This window comes from Vipera berus, assembly GCF_964194415.1.
Source record: "Vipera berus genome assembly, chromosome: 1".
Lineage (NCBI taxonomy): Eukaryota > Metazoa > Chordata > Lepidosauria > Squamata > Viperidae > Vipera > Vipera berus.
In genome coordinates this window covers 180,379,857-180,401,576 of record NC_138202.1, presented here as the reverse complement: position 1 = coordinate 180,401,576, position 21,720 = coordinate 180,379,857, and the positions used below count along the sequence as shown (strand labels likewise).

The 21,720-nt window shown below is 39.0% G+C and overlaps 1 protein-coding gene across 1 annotated transcript in view; it reads right to left on the bottom strand.

Annotated features, from left to right (window-relative positions):
- Positions 1-10,682, bottom strand: part of UNC80 (unc-80 homolog, NALCN channel complex subunit) — a gene marked incomplete at its 5' end in the record, with an annotated part of 181,259 nt that extends 170,577 nt beyond the window's left edge. The window contains 2 exons of the mRNA XM_081341722.1: positions 8,623-8,671; positions 10,591-10,682. Coding sequence (XP_081197848.1) covers positions 8,623-8,671; positions 10,591-10,682 — 141 coding nt within the window. The remainder of the gene's footprint in view (positions 1-8,622; positions 8,672-10,590) is intronic.
- Between the last annotated feature and the right edge of the window lie 11,038 nt (positions 10,683-21,720).

The following is a 21,720-nucleotide window of genomic DNA, read 5'->3' as shown; positions in this document are numbered from 1 at the left end:
TTTTATAAAATGTTTTATAGGTGGCATTTAGATCCTAAAAAGCTGGCAAGTATGTATCCAAACTATCAACCTAAATGTTGGAGATGTGGTGGTGAAGATGCAACGTATTTTCATATATGGTGGACCTGTAAAAAGGTTAAAGCTTTTTGGATTAAAATCTGGTGGAATATGCAGAAGATATTTAAGCAAAGGATAAAGTTTTGTCCGCAATTGTTCTTATTGGGCATAATTACAAATACTACTGTTGTGGACACCAAGTTGATGTTGAACCTAATTACAGCAGCAAGACTTTTAGTAGGTCAATATTGGAAGAAGGAGGAACTTCCGACTATAGAAGAATGGACTCTAAAAGTTTCTGACCTGGCGGAAATGGCAAAGATTTCGGCTTATTTGAAAGATCATTCGCAACAACGTTATATTATGGAGTGGAAAAAGTGGATTGATTATATCCAGAACAAATATGGGACTAAAAAGTTTCACTTAGCATTTGAATAAGTTTTTTTTCTTTTTTTATGTGATATTAGTATTGCTTGTAGTCATTTCATATGAGCTAGAGTGCAATAGACTTAATAGTTTATTGTTGTTAGCATATGGCTGTTTATGATTGTTTTTTGCTTTTATACCTTGTATTTAGCTCTGGGAAGTCGGGGAGGGGGGAGGGGGGAAGGGGGGAGGGTTAGGGAGGGTTAGGAAGGGGTGGGTGGAGGGAGGGGGGGATTGTTAAAGATAAAATGTATTGTAAAACTTTTCAAAAAAAAAAAAAAACCAACAACAATTGCAATAGTTATTCTCCCATTTAATTTAAAATATTTAATAACTTTCTTACTTTATTCCACTGAAACTGGCAATTCCATCCTTCCGAGGTAGGTAAAATGAGGACCCAGATTGTTTGGGGGCAATAAGCTGACTTTGTAATAAAGCCGCTTGGGGTTTGTGTGAAAGCCCTAATAAGAAGGCATATACATAGAATGAAGGCTACTGCTAAGCTTGTAAGCCGCCCTGAGTCTTCGGAGAAGAGCGGGATATAAATGGAATTAAAATAAAATAAAAAATAAAAAAATTCAGTGACAACTGTTAGAGAATTTTTGGAATTGCAACCAAGAGGTTTGAGAAAGAGTGTGTATGTATTTGTGTAGGGGAGGAAGAGTGTAATTGGTATGTCCCAGGCAGAAAATCTCTGAGATATGGAAAGTCTTTGAGGATGACCTTGAGTGGCTATAAAAGTATAATCTAGCTCAGACATGTCAAACACAAGGCCCGGGGGCCGGATCCGGCCCGCGAAGTGGTTTCATGTGGCCCACGAAGCCATCCTGGAAACAGTGAGGGAACGGCCCCCACTGCCTTGGCCCTGGCCCAGAGACCCTCCTTCTTTCAGAGACCCTCAGATCTGTCCCACTCCTGCCCAGGCCCCCATAGGCACCCTTGATGCGAACGATGTAGAGCTGGCCACGCCCACCCAGTAGGCCATATGCACTCTAGCCAGGCCCACCCAGTAGGCCACGCCCACCCTGGCCATACCCACCCGGCCCCCTGAGGGCAACGACAATGCTGATGTGGCCCTCAATGAAATTGAGTTTGACACCCCTGATCTAGCTAATCAGCCATCAATAGGTGGGGAAAGAATTTCCTTCATTCAACATTTTGAAAAGAATCACTTCTTGTCTGTTTCTCTCCCAAAGTAAAAATGGACAAGGATGTATGAACAAGGTCAATATCTTACCTGTTTCCAGTTTTGTAGAATCTTTATACAAGAAACTGAACTGTTAAAAAATTTGCAGGTTATTTCATGCCATGTAACTATATCATACTATCATAAAACTTTTTAAAAAGTAGAATATTAAAGAACATAGTATTATTTTAAAGTAACATGTTCTGACACTATAACAGTTTTCTCCAAGCTCATGAACCCATGAAATGCTGAGATTACAAGTCCCAAAATTTCCAGGGGGGCATGACTAAGACCCTTCCTATACATATGGATTGTACCAGGTTGAGGAAGGTCAAGCTGCACTCAGAGCCCTCTCTGTGGGCACACGCACCATTGCCCCAGGCCCAACTCCCCCCGTGGCCCCCTCATCACCAGCAGCCCCCATGGAGAAGAGTCATCCCCGGGCATGGCCCACGCGGAGCAGCGCAGCCAAGGACATGGCAGTCGGGCAGCAGGGACAAGACTCTGCCCTCATGCATTGTTGCGTGCAGATGATGCTACAGGGTGCAGGTGAAGGGCATGGCCAACATGGTGCTACAGGGCCGCCTGGGTGTTCTGCTATGGTGGGCCATGGAGGCGGTAGGTAGCCCTGCAGCCGGGCAGGGGGCAGGGCGGGAGCAGAGGAGGGGGTAGGCTGGTTTTTGAGCACTCAGTTTCTAAAAGGTTTGCCATCACTGGTCTAGTCAACTTTAAAAGAGAGTGTCAGTCCAAGAACATCCATCTGGCTTCATGCCCAAGACATGCCTTAACTTCTATCTCAATGAGTCATAATGGCTTGTAATTAACACAGAGGATTCCTTAACAGCAATTGAACATTTGCTAACCAATCCATTGTAATTGACCTCGAAACCTTCCTACATTGTCAGAAAGATATCTACTTTTATCCTCCTGATTGACTGAGTTATTCTTATTTCACTCAACTCCAAGTTGCTAGATAGTTTAAAAGTGTTAATTGAAATATGAAGTTGTAGGGGAATCATGTTACCCTATGAAGACAAAAAATCAGTAGGAGTCTGGCAGCATCTTTTCCAACTAATAAATTTTATTCAAAACTGAACAAAAGCATGTGCCTTTTAATACAATTTATTAGTAGGAAAAGGGTCTACCAAAGTCTGAGATACATAAGATCAGGCAAATCTGACTAGAGTATTTTTCAGTGCTACTTTTTCCCGTTTTCTTGTTTCCAAACGTCTGGTAGTAGAGCAATGGGATCAGTAATGTGAAGACTAACGTGGGGAAAAAAGCCTTAAAAGCAGTATTAACAAGAAATATAACTTTCAAAATGAAGCTTAGTAACTATGCTGGGAAACTATTGGAGAGGCAGCATTATTGAAAATGTAACTTTCCAATAAATATGATTTGCAATACACTTAGTGTGCTTTTGATTCTATTCAGTTTGGTCAAATTGCTAAGTGAAGGAAACAGTGGTCAGCTTGTACTCTGTTGTTAATTCCCATCCAACAAATTTGATATTTTTTCAGAAACAGCTAGATTTGTATCTTACTTAAAAAATGATGGATGCAGAATCTGTTAAAATGGTCTCTAGTCAAGTAAACTGGGGCAGCTATGAGTAGAATAGGACTGAATATGAACCAGCAAAATGATGTAGATGCAAAAAAATGTTTTTTAAAATATATATATAAATTTTCAGCTCATAAGAAGCAATAGTTCCACTTGATCCTCCAACTTCAAGAATTGTATTCAGTTCTGGGCATCATATTTTATAAAGGATTCAAAGAAACTGGATCAAGTTCACAAAAATACAAGTAATATGACCAGGGAACTAGAATGAAGTCCTATAAACAATGATGGAGTGGGAAGGTATGTTTTCTTTGAGAAAGGACTACTGAAGTATTTAGCTTTGAGAAAACAACAACAACAACATGGGGAGGGGTTATTGATAGCATTCTTCAAATACCAGAAAACCTATCACCCATAAGAAAATCAAACTCTGTTCTATCTTATCCAATACGAAGAATCAATGTATGTAGAAAGAGATTTAAATTACAGGATGACAAATTCTGACTGAATGATGGGGTAAAATCCTGTTTAGTTTAACAGCAGAACCATTTACTCAGAAAATAGTGGGCTCCCCTTGACTAAATGTGTTCCCAATTAATGTATGTTGGATAACAAAATAAAAGAGTTGGTAAGGACCTTGAGGTCTTCTAGTCCAATCCCCGGCTCAAGCAGGCAACTCCATACCATTTCAGACAAGTGGTTGTCCAGTGTCTTCTTAAAAACCTCCAGAGATGGAGCACCCACTTCTGAAGGCAAGCCATAGAAGTGATGACTACCTCACTAGTGGAAGGACTATCTACTGCAAGAGAATACCTTATTATCTACTTGTTAGCATTGAGCAGAAACAGATGATTGTATGTTTTAGTAATATAGGAACTGCAAGCCATCAATCTTCTACTGTGTTTTTTTCCAGAAAATCTTTTACTAATGTTTTGGGCATTAAATATATCACGTTAGATCTCTATTCCCTTCTTCAGAAAATAATGACAGAAAAACAATTGACGATTTATCTAACTGCAATTTTTCTGAGACAAAGGCAAGGCCATTTCATATTTTTATAAAGTTCACTCCACAATCCTTTAGCTAAAGCTTCAATTAATCATCTTTTGATTGCAGGGCTGCAGCCTGGATTACATGGCCCTTGGTCTACTGCCACTCTCTTTGCAACTGGCACAGTTCTGAACAATATCCTGTCTTGCTGGGGAAGTGCTGTTGACCTTTAAATGATGCAAGTATAGTGACAAATATGAGAGATAGAAAAGGGATATTCTAAAAATAGTGCACCATCACATACTTCAGTGACTTTAGCTCGGCAACTCATAAAAATACACAGGGTATACTCAATTTTTAAAAAACTGATGTAATCCTCATTGGTTATGGTTATTTCTCCCTGGCCTTGGAATAATCACAAGAACAACAGTCCTGGAAAACAGGGCAGGTCATCTTGATATACCCTGAAGGGGCTTAATTTTGATACGATGGTCATGTCCATGACAAAGCAACACCTTTCTCTCTGCAGGTGCAGCAGAATTTGAGACCAAGAGAAGACACAATAGAAGAAAGCTATAACAAAATGATAAGAATGTGGAAAAATGACTTCTTGCAGCCATCTTGGTTGTGGACCATAACTTATTTTCCTAAGTATCTAGCTGGTAATCTTTAGTAATGTGTTGACCTCATCAGAAAAGGCAGATTTGGGGTAAATTTAAAAATTATTTTCAGGAATTTGAGGTCTTAAACCCCACCACCATCCCCCATTGCTCAACATCATGCAACCAAAATGCACAATGACCACATTTCATCATCCAAAAAACCATCGTGGACTTTGCTTCCCAGTGTGCAGCACCTCTCCACACACACACACCTGACATTTTATAAAGCTGTTATTCTATGTGTTCTTGATTCTCTGTTTGGTTGTCTGGTGTTCACTTCTTAGGATTGTTCTGAGGTGGGTTATTTTCGGTTCTTTTTATTGCTTCTTCTTCTATATCATCCAGAATATTCAAGTTAAGATAGGTTACAAACATTGCAAATAAATAAATAATAAATACATCTCTGTGGACTCCCTGGGATATAAATTTTAGCAAGGAACATATTCAAAGTCTTTAACACTGGTGTGATGTTTTTTGAGGGGGGAGTATCTAATCAAGTCTATATTCTAGCACTGGGCAAACTTTATGTAGATAATCACAGAGATCACCTTGGGAAGGAAGGAGGTGGTTAGCAAAACATGGCTTAAGGCTGAGAAAACGTGAGAATATTAGAAAGAAAAGTAATTTGGCTCTGTCTTAACTCTCTCTAGTATAAGAGGGAGGAAAGGGAACACACAGGTTTTTTCTCAAGATTTTGTTATTATAGCCTTTACCAATGAAGTACATTTCTAGTATTTCATATGGAGTCTATTTCCTGTCTTGGCCTACCTCAAAGGGCAACAATTTGAAAATAACTAGAAAGTCATGTTTTATGTCTCACCCAATCAAAGCATGTCTCTGCTATTCATTAAATTTAATCCCCCTTTTTCCCCCAAAAGATCATGCTGGTTTAAGAATCATCTTATTTGAACAAATTAACTTCATCATTTTTCGGGCTACACAGCCCTGTTAAATATCTGTTCAGAAGCAGGCCTGATCAGATACCTCAGACCAGTCAGTCTTCACAACTAGGAATTAAATACCAATTTTCTGTGCCTCCTATCTTCACATTTCTATAATTGCAGAGGACTTTTATTGAATTCTTGTTAAGGTTTCCTCTAGTCTAGTGAGATCTTTGCTTAAAGCCTTATGGACACTGGCTTGCTAGAATTTGATCAGATGTGGAACCTCAGAGCTTTTTGCTCAGAGATTTTTCTTTTAAATTGGCAGGTTTGCTCTATCCTCCTTCCCTTAGTCCCCAGCCTTAGTCCTCTTGTCAATTGGCCAGCCATTGCCTTCACGTCTCTCCTCCTCCATGACTTTTTTCAGTTAGTGCCTGAAACTGTCTCCTGAGATAAAGACACCCAAGAATCTATAGTGGATGGCAGATGTTTCTGGTTCCATATTTGGAAATAGAAATGAAATAACAGTTATATCCAGTAACTGGAGTGTGAGTTCATGTCCAAAGGAACTAAATCCTTCCAATTACTCCTAGACCTTTTGTTCTTGCTTAAATTATATTAGATGAATCCTGGGGGGAAAAAACCATCTTGATTTTAAATATGGAAATAGCCAAAAGCTAAATAAATTTGGAGAAACTGTTACCGGACTGTTCAAAGAACAATAATATAAGAGACCAGCAAAATCTTAAGAGGAAGATGTTTATATGATTTTTTTTGCTTTGAAAAAAATCAGCAAAACCCAGTAACTGGTATATGGATTTTGCCTCACTTTTCTTACAATTTACATGTTATTCTGAAATTTGCAAATTATTCACAATATATCAATATCTCAAATATTTATTTTTTCCTACTCTCTCATATATTTAAACACAATTTAGCCCAAATATGCTTTAAGTCCAATATTTCCAAATATATGCTTATTTTTATGTAACTTTCTACAACTTTTACAATAGTTTTGAGAAATTAGAAAAAGAGAGAATATGAGGAGCAAAATAATGAATCTGTTTATCCTCTTAGAGGTCATCAATTAAATGAAAATAATCAAATGAATGTTGGAAAGAGATGGATCATATCTTTAAAGGAAGCATTTATATATAAGCCAGTTAATACAAGACATTAAATTGGCTTCAAGAATGACTGCATTCAAGACAAGATGTCATTGTACAACTCACACTAAACAATAAACTGCTTATAAAAATATAAAGAACACAACAAATTTCTTCTCCATTAGGTAGGTGTACAAGAAGAAGGGGCAGGACACAGAAAGATGCAGAAGGAAATATTGGAAAATATATAAAGAATTTAATAATAAATTATTACTATTAATAAATTATTACTATTATTATTGTTGTAGTTGTAAATTATATAAGATATTATGACTGTAGCATATACAATACTAAAGAGCATCTCTCCCTTAGCTATTCTAATTATCAAGGATAATTAAGACCAATTGTATTTAGAATGAGTAGTTGTGTTAGTTTCATGTTAGTTTTCGCCTGAAGACATGAGGAAAGATAAACATGATATTCAAAGATAATAAGGTCTTTGAGAAAAAAAATCTTAAAGATTTTATCTTTTGTCTTATTAATCTTGCAATCTAAACAAATTGTTATCTCTTCAATGACCAAATTTATTTGAGTTTTCCTCTTAATAAAAATAATCACTTAATATCAAAGCAAGAGAGGGGAAGTGTTATTTAACCAAGTTATTCGGTTTTATTGCATAATACCTTATAACTATTCATTTCTGTTTGTATCAGTCTAGATTTTGTTATGTTGTTTTGTTTATGTTATTGGTGAATCTTGGCACACAGCTGGAGAAGTCCCTGCAGTTTTCTTGGTAAGGTTTTTTTCAGAAGTGGTTTGTCCTTGTCTCCTTCCCAGGGCTGAGAGGAAGTGCCCAATCCAAAGTCATCCAGCTGGCTTTTGTAGTTAAGGCAGAACTAGAACTCCTGGTCTCCTGGTTTCTACCCTAACCTCTACACAAAACTGGCTGCCTCAAAAAGATATTTAGACAGAACATAGGGAAGTCCTACCCCTTTCATGGAACTTGTTGGATCATAAGCAGATACAATCCATTCTATAGCTCATATTAAGCAAAAGGCATTTTAGTACTATTTAAAAGTTAGAGCCACCAACTATTGTGCTATTTCAATCCTACTGAATCCTGTTCAACTCTATTTCCAATCTTGTAAAATCTTAAACATAATCTTGTCTTGCTGGAGTATATGTAGTTGATTATCTATTATTTTCAATCCTTTTTAAAGAAAGTTAAGTCTTGGTAAAATATTCCTTTTGATAGCAGCAGTAGGAAAGACAGGTTTAATTTCTGAAATGTTGTTTTCTCAATATATTTTCATTGCCAATGATTCTATTGTTAGTAAAAATAATGAAGGAGATGGGGCAACTTTAATTTGTCCCTTTTGGCATGGTACATTGTTCCAATAAAGATCCTAGCCACTGTTTGATTGGTTGGATTTGTCTTATCAGTAACATTCAGTATATATCTAATGTTGTCTGTCATATATTTTTTGGGACAAATCCAGTCTGATCAGGTTTGTTATATATGTATTCTTCCTGCAAGTATCATTGTGAAAATCTTAAAATTTACATTTAGTAAAAAGTACAAAATTCAAAGGGGAAACCGTGGATCCAGCCTTGCCTCAATCAAACATTTAACTATTGATAGTGAAACGAGTAGTATGTTTGACCTATTGAGTTGAACATAGCTTCCTGAGTTTCATGTTACAAGCAAGCAATTCATGCACATCAGTAAATCAAGAAAATCAAAAATCACGTACCACACAAGAAGCTTCATACTGTTTTCCCAGTTTGGGTCTCAAAAATGCACTGAAAAAAGACATAGATGTTGTTAACATATGATTCTAGGTATAGTATACAATTAAATATTTTGATCTATTGGCACAGTTATTTAGTTTATATACTGTAAGTGTATAAGTGTGTTTAAATTGATTGATGTCAGATAGTGTCATTTCAAAATAGCAATAGCAATAGCATATACCACCCCATCATGCTTTTTACAGCACTCTCTTGGTGGTTTACAGTCAGCATATTGCCCCCAACAATCTGGGTCCTCACTGAATGGAAGACTGTCAACCCTGAGCCCATTAGGATCAAACTCCAGGCTGTGGGCAGAGTTAGCCAGCAATCCTGCATTCTAATCACTGTGCCACCAGGACTTGAAATGCTGAAAAGTCAGCAAGTATCTTTATGTGGCTGCTATGGAGAACATTTTCCAGGATACAGTTCTTATAACAAGCAAATGCACATCTTAAGTACAGAATCTGATATGTGACCTCCAGCATCCATTTTGAATAAAGTTTAGGATCTCAGACAGAAAAGGTTAGATGCTAAAGGATGGCTTAAATATAGCAGAGGATTAAGAAAGTCATCATTTGTATAATACTTACTTTTCATCAAATAAGAAATAATCCAATACCCCACCAACATTAGAAAATGATGGTGAGCATCTGAATCAAGTCTGATACAGGGAGGGGAATGATAAAGCTAGATGGTACCAAAAGTATGATCCTTGTCCACCCTCCAATAACACAATGCCAACGTGTCCCCATCCCTACTAATCATGAAACAAAGAAATGTTCAGTTCACAGGCCACAGTCTGAGATGGTATAGCCTGTGATTATTGAAGAGGTGAGTCATGAGATCCTTAATTCAACCTTATTATCTTCTATGATATATAACATAACTAATCTTATGTTACTAAAGTAATTGTCAGCAAGAATGAGCTGAGTATTCTGTTGTGCAATATAAAGTGCTTGTTATACAGTGACTTTTATTCCCAGAAATCCTTTAAACTGCGCATACATAATCATAAACATAAACATTAGATGAATAATTAAATCTTTTATTGAGCTGTATTTATGTCAGTTGAAAGACATTATGAAATCACATCCCTAAGAAATGTAGAATTACCTGTTGTGATTCATTCTTGCCATTGCTAATGTCTTATTATTGGTAAATATAGTTTTAATAATTGGGGGCGAGTTTCCATAGGATGTTAATGTTCATTTTTAACTGGAAAGAAGGCATATTCATAGATAGACAATGCATATATACAGACAATGTTAAAACTAATACAAAAAGTTAATTTATTCTTTTGCTGAACCATTTTAGCAATTATTTACTTTATGGCTTTTTTCAACCCTCATGAAGATGGGAAACTGAATCTGCAATTCCAAGCACACCCAATTGGGGAGTAAGATGGGAGGAGGGAGGTTATTCATGGGACTTGAGATGATTTTCCAGAGGTCAGGTACAGTTTCCCCGATTGCATCTTCTTGTGCAATGATGCTGTCAATTGACTCCAGTTGCAAAATTGATTTTCTGATGTTTTCTGATAGCACAACATCCCCTGACACCTGCTGCAACCCTGACTTATTAGAGGTCACTGAGGAAGTGGTTTCATGGCATGCGGGGCTGGCACATGGCCAGCAGAGACATCAGGCTGCAGGCTGAGGGAATGGAAAGAGCATGGATGTATCTTAACTGAGCCCCCAAATAGAGACCACCAGCAGAGGGCAGCAAAGAGTCCGACGTTTCCGTATCTCTGCTGCTATCTAACACGGTCCCCCTAAAGCAGAGCGGACTATTTAAAGAAAAATCGCCCTGACTTCGGTCCCTTGGAATCGAGAACCTATAGCCGAGCGAAAAGCACGCAATTCTTACTTGATTCCCGGCCCTTGAATCCCAGCGAGGTTTAGCCGGCAGCGCCACCTATTCTCCCTTACCTGGTTTGCCTCCACAGGAAGGTCTGGATAGGCAGCGGAACTCCTCGGCCGCTCTCCTGGTCCTGGCCTTCTGAGCTTTTCCTCTTCACCATGGTGCCAGTTCCTGTGCCGCAACAGCTGTTAGCCCATGGCTCTGGTCCGCCGCAGCAGCCCTCTCTGCCTCCGGCTCCGCTGGTGCAAAATGGCTGCAAAAACAGCGGCCGCAGCCAAGCGGGGAGAGATCAGCGCAGCCTGCGGGGAGGAGGCGGAGGCGGCAGCCAAGGACGAGTGGATAGTCGCCCCCCGCCCCGCATGACTCCCTTCCTTCAGAACCTCCTTCTGTGGACAGCAACCAGCGCGAAGGGACCTGCGCGTGATGTGTCAAAGGGATACCAACGCGGGGGGCGGGAGGAGGCGACGATGGGGAGGAGTGGCGCCACCCACGGATAGCAAACTCCCCGATCTGAAGTGGAAAGTTTGGGGAGCAGCAAGGGCTTCTCGAATTTCCAGCTCTCTCCTTCACAGCCACAAACTCTAATTCGTTCCCTAGAATGGCCCCTTCAAGGGACTCAGAAACTGAGTTTGTGGTTACGCAGTAATGTTTCGAATCGTGGGTCGAGGGGGGCATACAGGAACTTGCTGATAGAGTCAGATAATCTATTTCTGGAAGAGTAAAAACGAGAAAAGTAAATGCTGAAAACGTCTCCTTAATCAAAAGTATCTGTTGAAATTGAAGCAAACCAGTATCACAATCACAGGAACAGTTCTAGGAAGCATACACAACATTCCTCTTCCTATTTTATTCCCATAGCAACCCCGTGAAGTAGGACAGCTGCTCACTGAGAGAGCTTTCCTGGCCTTATTGCTGTCCATCTGAGTTTTATCTGCAGTGACTGGCAGCAGCTCTTTCAAACTGTATTCTGTGGAACACCAGATATCCACAGGAAGACTATGGGATTCTATAAGAGACAACCCACTAGCAAAAAAGTAAACAAACAAATGTGTTTCACTCAAACAAAATTCAATTTTCTATCCTTTGAGTTTTATCTCTTGAGTAAGGGTTTAGAGCAGGCATGTCAAACTCGTGATGGCACGTGATGTCACGTGACATATCACGACTTTTTCCCCATTGCCGGCAATGGGGTGGGCATGATTTCAGTATGATGCATCCAGCCTGCGGGCCAGCAGTTTGACATGCCTGGTTTAGAGGGTTTTTTAAAAACAAACAGGTGCCAATGGAAGAGAATATTTGTAGCTCAGGATTCAACTGTGGGGGTTCTTGGATTCAACTGTGGGGGTTCTTGGTGCTCTCTGAGCTTCGTTGATTGCTTGCAAACCTTTCATTACCAAAGTAGGTAACATCATCAGCGCACTGATGATGTTACTTAGTTTGGTAATGAAATGTCTGCAAGAAGAGCACTAAGCTCAGAGAGCACCAAGGACTCCACAAACAAATAGGTTCTGCAAAACCAGTTTTGCCTGAAAAAGTTCAATAACTCCTGGCCTAAGGTATAGGATCCCAAAATGTGGAATCCAGAAGTAACAGCACAACCAGCAGCACAATCTCTAGGCATCCATCAAATTTCTTCCACAGCATAATTTAATATATTATTTTGGAAAAAAATGAATTCTTATTATGGTTAGTTGCACAGTCGGCCACTTATTTAGACTGCATTTGGCATTTTTATCCACCCAAGTTCTTTCCAAGGACTTGGGATAGGCAGATGCTTTTTGATTATATCAAAGGTTAAAGCCGTTCCAAGTAAAGCCACCATTTGCAATTGACTAATGGCGAATTTGTCAATGCCAATGGTGTTCAAGTGGTGCTCCAGTTGTTTTGGGATTGCACCCAAGGCGCCTATTACTATTGGTACTACCCTTGCTTGCCTTTGTCACAGTCTTTCTATTTCTATTTGTAGGTCTTTGTATTTTGTTATCTTCTCTAGTTCTTTCTCTTCTATTCTGCTGTCTCCAGACACTGCCATGTCGACTATCCAGACTTTTTTGTCTTTCTTATTGACAATTGTTAAGTCTGGGGTGTTATGTTGCAGGTGCTTGTCTGTTTGAATTCTGAAGTCCCAGAGCAGTTTAACTTTATCATTTTCTATGACTTTCTCTATTTTATGATCCCACCAGTTCTTGCTTACAGGCAAATGATATTTGTTGCAGATTTTCCAATGCACCATTGTTGCTATTTTGTCATGCTGTTGCTTGTAATTCAGTCTGTGTGATCTTCTTGTAGCAGAACCAGGTGGTCCACTGTTTCTTCAGCTTGTTTGCATAGGTGGCACTTATTGTCTGTTGCTGTCTTTTCAACTCTGGCTTTGTATGCATTTGTTCTTAAGGCTTAGTCTTGTGCAGCCAAAATTAGCTCCTCTGACTCTTTGTTCAAATTTTCTGTTCTTAGTCATTACCAGGTCTTGTTTTTATCTGCTTTCCCTGCAATTTTTTCATTGTACTGGCCATGTAGTGTTTTGTCTTCCCATGCCTTCTTTCTCTTTTCTCTTTTTCATTTTATCTTTCTTGCAGGCCAGTTTGGTCTCTCCAGTAGTCAGTATGCCTTCTTGGTGTACTAGCTTCACTGCATGTTCTGTCTTTCAGACTGTCTTTCAGATATTCTTCCAAAGCCCTTATTTCTTCAACCATCTGATGTACTTGCAACATCCACACCCATCCATTTTCCTTGGTAGGTAGACCATGTCAATGTCACTGAATGGATGAAGGGCATGATTCATTTTCACTATCTTTATTTTTCTGGTCTTCCTATCCAGGCTTTTATTTCTACTTGAGTCCAGTCCGTTTTCTAGCTGTGTATCTAATGACTGGAATTGCTCAGGTGTTAATTGCCTTGATGGTATTTCCTCCACTGAGTTTGGACATTAAGAGCTTCTTCAATTTCATTATTGTGATTTCACTTTTTTATATAAAAGTTTTTATTGAATTTTATACAGTTGGGGAAGGGGTAGAACCACGGTAGGGATTAAGGTTCAGGGTGGGGTTAGGATTGGGATTGGGGTAGGGATGGGGTTGGGAACAACATTGGGGTTGCCCCCCAATAACATTTTCAAGCTTTAGCAAACAGACTATTGTGTTCAGTTAACACTATTAATATAATAGTAAATAGCTGTAATATATATGCTAAATGATAATCATAAATGGTATCAGTTGGTCAATACATATCATTCACTTTTAACTTTCTTCCTGACTTTTGTGTATTTGGTGTTGTCAGCTTGAAGCTAATTTGTTAAGGAGTGGCAGAACATAGGGGTGGAGTTAAAAGAGGATTCAGCCTAGAATCCCTACATAGCCACAAATTAACTTAATAGGGATTCTAGACTGATCCGTCTTTTAACTCTGCCCCAGATTCTGCCACTGCTTCTCCTGTATTTGTAGTGATTTTCTCCATCAAGATCCCTTATGGTAAGGGTGGTACATTTGTGAATTCTTTCTCTTTTTATATTTGGATAATTACAAGCTGACAGTTACAGATGCAGCGGGGCAGAGGTGTTGTAAATGGGAGAGGGGAACTCGCTTAGACCTCCAATTAAATGAAAACAAGAAAGAGACCTGACACAACTGTTGATACAAAATATAACCTTGGCAAGATTTACAGAAGATCTTTGATGTTCGGGGAATACAGAAAAGCAGCACTTCTCTTGAGATGAACTATCAAGTTTGAGCTTTGTCATCCACAAAAAATACTATTCAGGCTATGCTGAGAAGTCTCCCTGACCTGCAGATTATGAGAAGAGAGGAAATTACTCGTTTCTCTCTTGAGCACTCTTTGAGCAAATATATTCAACAGGAATTGAATCCTCATGTTGGAGAAATGTTCTCCATATGAAAGCCTTGTCTCAACAAAAGTTGAAACTGAGCAAACCATTTCATTATGAGAAAGTGCAAAGACTGTCATGGATATACTAATCTCTCAGCAGCCTTAAATTGAGAAGATCTCTTCATATGAACTCTGGAAATGCAGTGAGCAAGAATACTCAGAAAAAAAACCAGCCACAAATATTATTACCCTAAGATTATAAGGAAGACATGATGCTAGTTATAATAGTTCTACCTGGCTGCATTTGTAACTGTCAGTTTGTTATTATCAAAATATAAAAAGAGAAAGAATTCATCTTGGTACTCAGTTAACCATTAAGAAAAAAAATGACTCCATTTTCAAAGGAAAGATGATTTTAGCAAGTAGTTTTGCATACTAGAGAGTCAGTAGTTGCTATGACACTCATTTCATCCTGTGTTTTATGACTGCTTCCATTCTGTGCAGCAAATAATCAAGCGACACAACGCAAAATAAATATATATCGCTAATACAGAGGATATTAGAAACTCTCTCTCTTTCTCTCTGACACACAACAAGCAAGGAAATGTGTGAGAGTGTGTTCTCACAAACATAAATTCTGCTTTTGGCCTAGGTGTCCAAATTCATGTGCTAAATATCTTTTGACAATTACTTAATTTTGTATCTAATTGGGATGTCACTGTACAGATGTTGGCTAGGGAATTTGTGGAATTGAGGTCCACATATCTGAAATATTCCAAGTTTGAAAAAGCACTGTACTATAGTAAGAAAGGAAGTTTTTGTAAAGCTTGTGTAACCAGTAGGTAACAGTACAATAGGACAATAAAATAATTAAGAAAAATGAACCAGTTGAAGGACATAGGTAGGCTTCAAGACATGCTTTTTTTGAGGGGGGAGCTGAATTAAAACCTGAACCTACCATTAATAATAATCAATCTTGTTGGTAAGTCAATAAGAACAAAGATACTTCATATCTTTCAGCTGACAGCAATAAAAATAGGGAACAACAATTTTTTTGTGGTGAACAAGTATGAACTAATATAAAAGGATCAGTTTGATGTAGTGGTGAAGGTGCTAGCCTAGAAACCAGGAGGCTGTAAGTTCTAGTCTTGCCTTAGGCATGAAAGCCAGCTGGGTCACTTTGGGCCAGTCACTCTTTCTCAGAGCAACTCACCTCACGGAGCTGTTGCTGTGGGGAAAACAGGAGGAGGAAGTAGGAGGAGTGGTATGTTCGCCACCTTGAGTTATTTGTAAAAATAATAAAGATGGGATTAAAAAAAACCCTAAATAAATAAACCATCCCCCAAAACTTGATGGAAGTCATGAATAAGGTACTGGTAGTCCTCAACATATGACCACAATTGAGCCCAAACTTTCTTTTGTTAAGTGAAACATTTTTAAAGTGAATTTTGCCCCATTTTACGACATTTCTTGCCACAGTTGTTAAGTGAATCACTGCAATTGATAAGTTACTAACCCAGTGCTTAATTGAATCTGCCTACCCCACTGACTTTGCTCTTCAGAAGTTTGCAAAAGGTGATCACATGATCCTGGGACACTGCAATGGTCATAAGTATGAACCAGTTGCCAAGCATCTGAATTTTGATCACGTGATCATGGGGATGCTGCAAAGGTCGTAAGTGTGAAAAACAGTCATAAGTCACATTTTTCAGTGCTTTTGTAACTTTGAACGGTCACTAAATGAACTGCTGTAAGTCAAAGACTACCTGTATTGATCATTGTGTCTAACAAATCAGATCAAAAGTTGATTATTGAGAATCTCACTAAATTAAGGGATATGGAAAGAATATCTGCAGGGCAGGGGAATACATCCACCAAGTGCCTTCCAAACAGCAGAAAGCCAGACTGATCCAGGAGTGCTGAATGTCTTACTATGTCAAGAGTAAATGATGGCAGTCCTTTCCAGGAGATTTTTCCTGGACCCTAAAACATAATACTCTGTCAGGACCCACTTCAATTAAGAAAGCAGAACTCTTGGAAATGAATTCTTCCAACAGGAACTTTTATTAACAGTAGTTGATAGCAGGCATACTAGACAGGATCTGAGATTTCCCATGCAGAACGATAGGTTAAGGTATCCCCAAGCAAGACCCCACCCCATAGTCTATCCGGCCAGTGTGGGACGACCAATCCCCAGGTGTTAGGTCCATCATGGGAAAGGGGAGATAACATTGGCCCATCTCCAGATCACACAGCGATGGTTGACAGCTCTTCACACATTCCTCTGGGATTGTAGAAACAAACAAGGCACAGAGGTTGCATTCGTTATTCCTTCCCTTGTTCTAGCTGACAGTTTAGGGAGATAAGTTCAGAGAGAGATATAGTGCAGGGGAGCAAGATGTTACATTGTAGCAGATAGAGGAAGCAAAGGCAATAAACGAAAGCAAAAGTTTACATAGTAGCAGATAGAGGAAGCAGAGGCAATAAACCCATGGCACATTCCCCCTCCCCCTTGGGAGTATGGCAGAACCCAGGAAAAGGCAATGATGCAATAGTTTGAACATTCTTTGGCATTGCCTTTCTTTGAAATTGGAATGTAAACTGATCTTTTCCAATCCTGTGGCCACTGTTGAGTTTTCCCAATTTGCTGGCAAATTGAGTGTAGCACTTTTACTGCATCGTCTTTTAAGATTTTGAATAGCTCAGCTGGAATACTGTCACCTCCACTAGCTTTGCTGTTGCTCAGATTTCCTAAGACCCATTTCACTTCACATTGTAGGATGCCTGGCTCGAGGTCAGTGACCTCATGGTTATCTGGGATGTTAAGCTCATTCTTGTATAGTTCTTCTGTGTAATTTTGCCACCTCTTCTTAATCTCTTCTGCCTCTGTTAGGTCCCTGCCATTTTGGTCTTTTATCATGCCCATCTTTGCATGAAATGTTCCCTTCATCTCTCCAATTTTCTTGAAGAGATCTCTGGTCCTCCCTATTCTATTGTTTTCTTCTATTTCTTTGCATTGTTCATTTAAGAAGGCATTCTTATCTCTTTTAGCTATTCTCTGGAATTTTGCATTCAATTGGGTGTAGTACCGGTCAATTTCATCCTTTTCAGCACTGGTGGTTGCAGCATAGACTTGGACTACTGTGATATTGAATGGTTTGCCTTGGATTTGAACTGAGGTCATTCTGTCATTTTGGAGATTGTATCCCAGTATTCCTACTCTTTTATTGACTATGAAGGCTATTCCATTTCTTCTGAGGGATTCTTGCCAGCAGTAGTATACCTGATGGTCATCTGAATTAAATTCACCCATTCCTGTCCATTTTAGTTTGCTGATTCCTAAGATGTTGATGTTCAGTCTTGTCATCTCTTGTTTGACCACGTCCAGCTTTCCTTGATTCATGGATCTTACATTCCAGGTTCTTATGGAGAATAAAACTTTACAGCATCGGACTTTCCTTTCACCACCAGATACATCCACAGCTGAGCGTCCTTTCGGCTTTGGCCCAGTCGCTTCTTTCTGGCGCTACTAGTACTAGCCTTCTGCTCTTTCTCAGTAGCATATTGGACTCCTTCCGACCTGAGGGGCTCATATTCCAGTGTCATATCTGTTTTTCCTTTTGGTACTATCCATGGGGTTTTCATGGCAAAGATACTGGAGTGGGTTGTCATTTCCTTCTCCAGTGGATCATATTTTGTCAGAAGTCTCTGCTATGACCTGTCTGTCTTGGGTGGCCCTGCACGGCATAGCTCATAGCTTCATTGAATTATGCAAGCCACTTCGCCGCGACAAGGCAGCAATCCATAAAGGGGGGGCTAAGGTTAATGGCCCTGCAAATGAGGAATTGTGATATAATTGGCAATATTGAGCTGGTTTTAATTTTACAACAGGCTATTTCCAAATATGTCTCCAGGCAAAAAGGCCTACTCATTTTGGCCTGCCATGTCCAGCACCCTTGGCCTAAGCAAGCATGGCTTGGTCATAGCCCAGTATCAAGATCATCTCACTGGAAAAGCCTTTAGAGTCTTATTTCTTGGCAAGTGGTTTTTTTCCAGCTAGAGTTAGAAGTATCAGTTAATATGAGAAGACCAAATAATTTCAAGAAAGGATAACCTTGGCCCACATGCAAAAATGCTCAGCCAGAGGCCAGTCTCAACTTTACTGACGATTATTCCCTGTTAGAGACCCTCTTTGAAATAAAGCAAATAACTTGAAATATATTCCATAAGAATTTGGATTGTGCATTCTCCAACAAGACTATGTTATCACCAACATCTGCAATGTTTGTGTATGTTTGTCAAAAAGGCAAGATGGTAGTTTCAACAACATGATCAGAGGCCCAACCCTTTGTATGGTGTGTGCAACATTGATACACCCACAAAAAATGGATGGTTTGGAACATGTTTCCAAGGCTGCCATCTTATCATTTTTAATTCCCTCTGCAGAAAGCAGTAGCTGTCAGACAATTGTGTCTCAGATAGATCCCTATCTATATGCAAGAAAAGTACAGGAAAAAATCAGTTTATATTATTTTACTAAAAATGTTTTATAAAAATCAAAATATCCTCTATCTTGGTCCTGTCCTAGAAACTAAGCCAAGTTTAAAATGGATGCTGAGCAGACACACCTTATTGCTTGAAGTCATTAAGATGAGTGATACAGCTGAGGTCTCCATTCAATATACAGCATCATCTTGTGGTTGAAACTCCATATTACATCTACTTTGCAGTAAATGTGGCAAGAACAAGATGCACTTCAACTCTGAAAGTGCATCAAGGGTCTTTTTTAGTTCTACATTTTGAAGGGAAGACATTTGGATGTTTGCATGAGTTTAGACTAGAGGCTTGTACAGAGCTGGTAATGAGACTGAAGCAATGATATTGATAAGCTGAATGTCTGAATGCTTTTCAACTTCTCTAAAACATGCACACACACAAACACACCCATTGCTGTTAGTGGGGGGTGGGGGGGAAGAGATTAATACAAGGATTAATACACACATTCATACCCTAGTCAGCACCATTTTAATCAAATTTGCAGCTGCACACAAATGTTTACATTGAAAAAGAAATAAAGCAAGAGATCCTGATCACGGATCTTTCATGAAGATAATTTTGTCCTGAGCCAGGCAACATGAAGATCCCTTCATTTTATTAGCCTTGGATTGTTAATAAACCTCTTGTAAAGACCAGCAATTTGTCTTGCTATTTTCCACTGTAAATCCTTACTTCAAAACTGCAGTCCTACCCCCTTTATACTAAATGCCAAAGAAGTGATAGGATGGCGATGCTGTTGTTGCTTAAATTATACATTACCCAACTTCCCAGAAACATGTTTAAAATAGGGAATAGAAAATGTGTTGTAACAAAGGAGCAGTTAATTTCAGCGCTTACAGGAAGTGGAACAGGTTATATCTCTTAAAAAGAAAACAAAAAGGGTTTTTAGAAATTTACTCAGCTTGTCTGTTGAAAAGTGGCCATTTTAGCAAAACACTTTTCCTAAAAGAATACCCTCCCTCCATTTCTATTATCTCATGAAGGCAAAATGCCTGGATGTATCATTCAGCCAACCACAAGAGGGCACCAAAGGGATACAGAAAATCCTCTTGGCTATTATCTAGTGGATATTTGCATTTTTGCAGCGCCTGTAAAGTATGCCTATGAAATTTTCCTCTACAAAAACATCCTCTTTTGTTCATCCTATTCTTCTCTTAACACAAACACAACATATTGATGTAAAAGGCCCCATATTTAAAGAACCAGTTTGGAATTGTTTGCAATTGTTGAAAGGGATGTTTGTACCTATTTAATTCAATAAGAATTTGATTTAGCTATGCAATAATTGTGTTAGCAATATAGAACAGGGCACCATTTGTTCATATCTATCTTATGGACATCCCAAACCCCCTTCCCACCCACTGAATGTATTAAAGCTGCCAAATTCTCATGTTTTGTTATCATACCTAATATAGATATTGAAAATCTAAGGAGAGGAGCTGCTCAGACATTACCCCTGAATTGTATCGGAAGAGGAATGGGAGGGAAGAAAGGAGAGGAGAGAGGGAAGAGAGTAGAGGAGGGGGAAGGAAGTAGGAAGGTTGGAGGGAAAGAGGAGAAGTGGGGAGAAACGGGAGGGGAGTGGTGAGGGAAAGAGGAGAGGAGAGGAAGAAGAGGGAAGTAGGAAAGAAAGGAGAAAGGGAGAAAGAAAGCAGAGAAGAGGAAAGAGAGAGAAGGAGTGTGGATACGGTAAAAGGGGAAATGGATGAGCAGCACCCAAACTTACAAGTATGTATTTATGTATTGCGGTATATGTGTTGATTTGTTTGTGGAAGAAATGGAAAAATAAAAATGAATATAAATAAAAAATAAAATTTAAATTTAAAAAAAATTCTCATGGACCCTAGATGAAAGCCATTTACCTCCAACAAGGTTCATTCCCTCTCCTTGCCACCCTGGACCAGAGAATGATGGACATAGGCAGAAAATGTAACTTGACTATTTAAATCTGGCCTTCTCAGTTGTCAGTTTTCACCTAGACATAAGAAAGACGGGTCTTTTCCCAAATAAAAAAGGATGGTGGTCTTTTTCTTCTGGAATTTCTTCTGTATTTCTTTGGAATACAATAAAGAGGAATGGTGGGAAAGAGTTATCAGAAGAACCCCTCCGTAACTCCAATTGCTCCTCTATCTCAAATTTCCACCAATTCTACATATAGTCATTTCTGGATCCAGGCACAATAATAACTACACTGGACAGCAAATAGTTTGCTTCCTGAGCACTTATACACAAAAGTCTTATCTTATAAATTTTTGGCTGCTAATCATGAAAATAGCCTGTAATCTATCTTGTACCATTTTATAGAAACCTTCTGTTTTTGCATTTTTTTCTTATAATTTTAAGTTTACTAAATTTCACTTGCATTATGTTTTGTGTAGTTCATGCATATCCAGGCATTTACTCAGGGGCTATTGTGTAACATTTGAGAAATTAGTAGTTTCGGCATGCTTAGGCTGTGAATGGATGCTGCCTGGAAAGGCTATACTGTAAAAGCAGCTTGCATGCATAGATGCTATTCATTTTGCTGATATCAATTTCCATGTATTTTGATGCAACTGTTGGTATGTTCTGTTACATTTGTGGTGAGTAGATGTTTTAAACCTCAAAGATGCACCATGATTGGACTTGTTAAGAAAGCGTATGAACTGTATGTCAAAGACTTCCAGTCATCCAGGTAGAATTGTCTAGCAACTGGACTTATGTTCTTGTTGTTTTGTGATGCTTCACTGCCCATCGAAGCAGCTTCTTCAGTCTCAACATGTATGAACTGTATTTTGGTTGTAGGACAGGTGATTAAGGCAAGGCCTGTGCTCCTCACA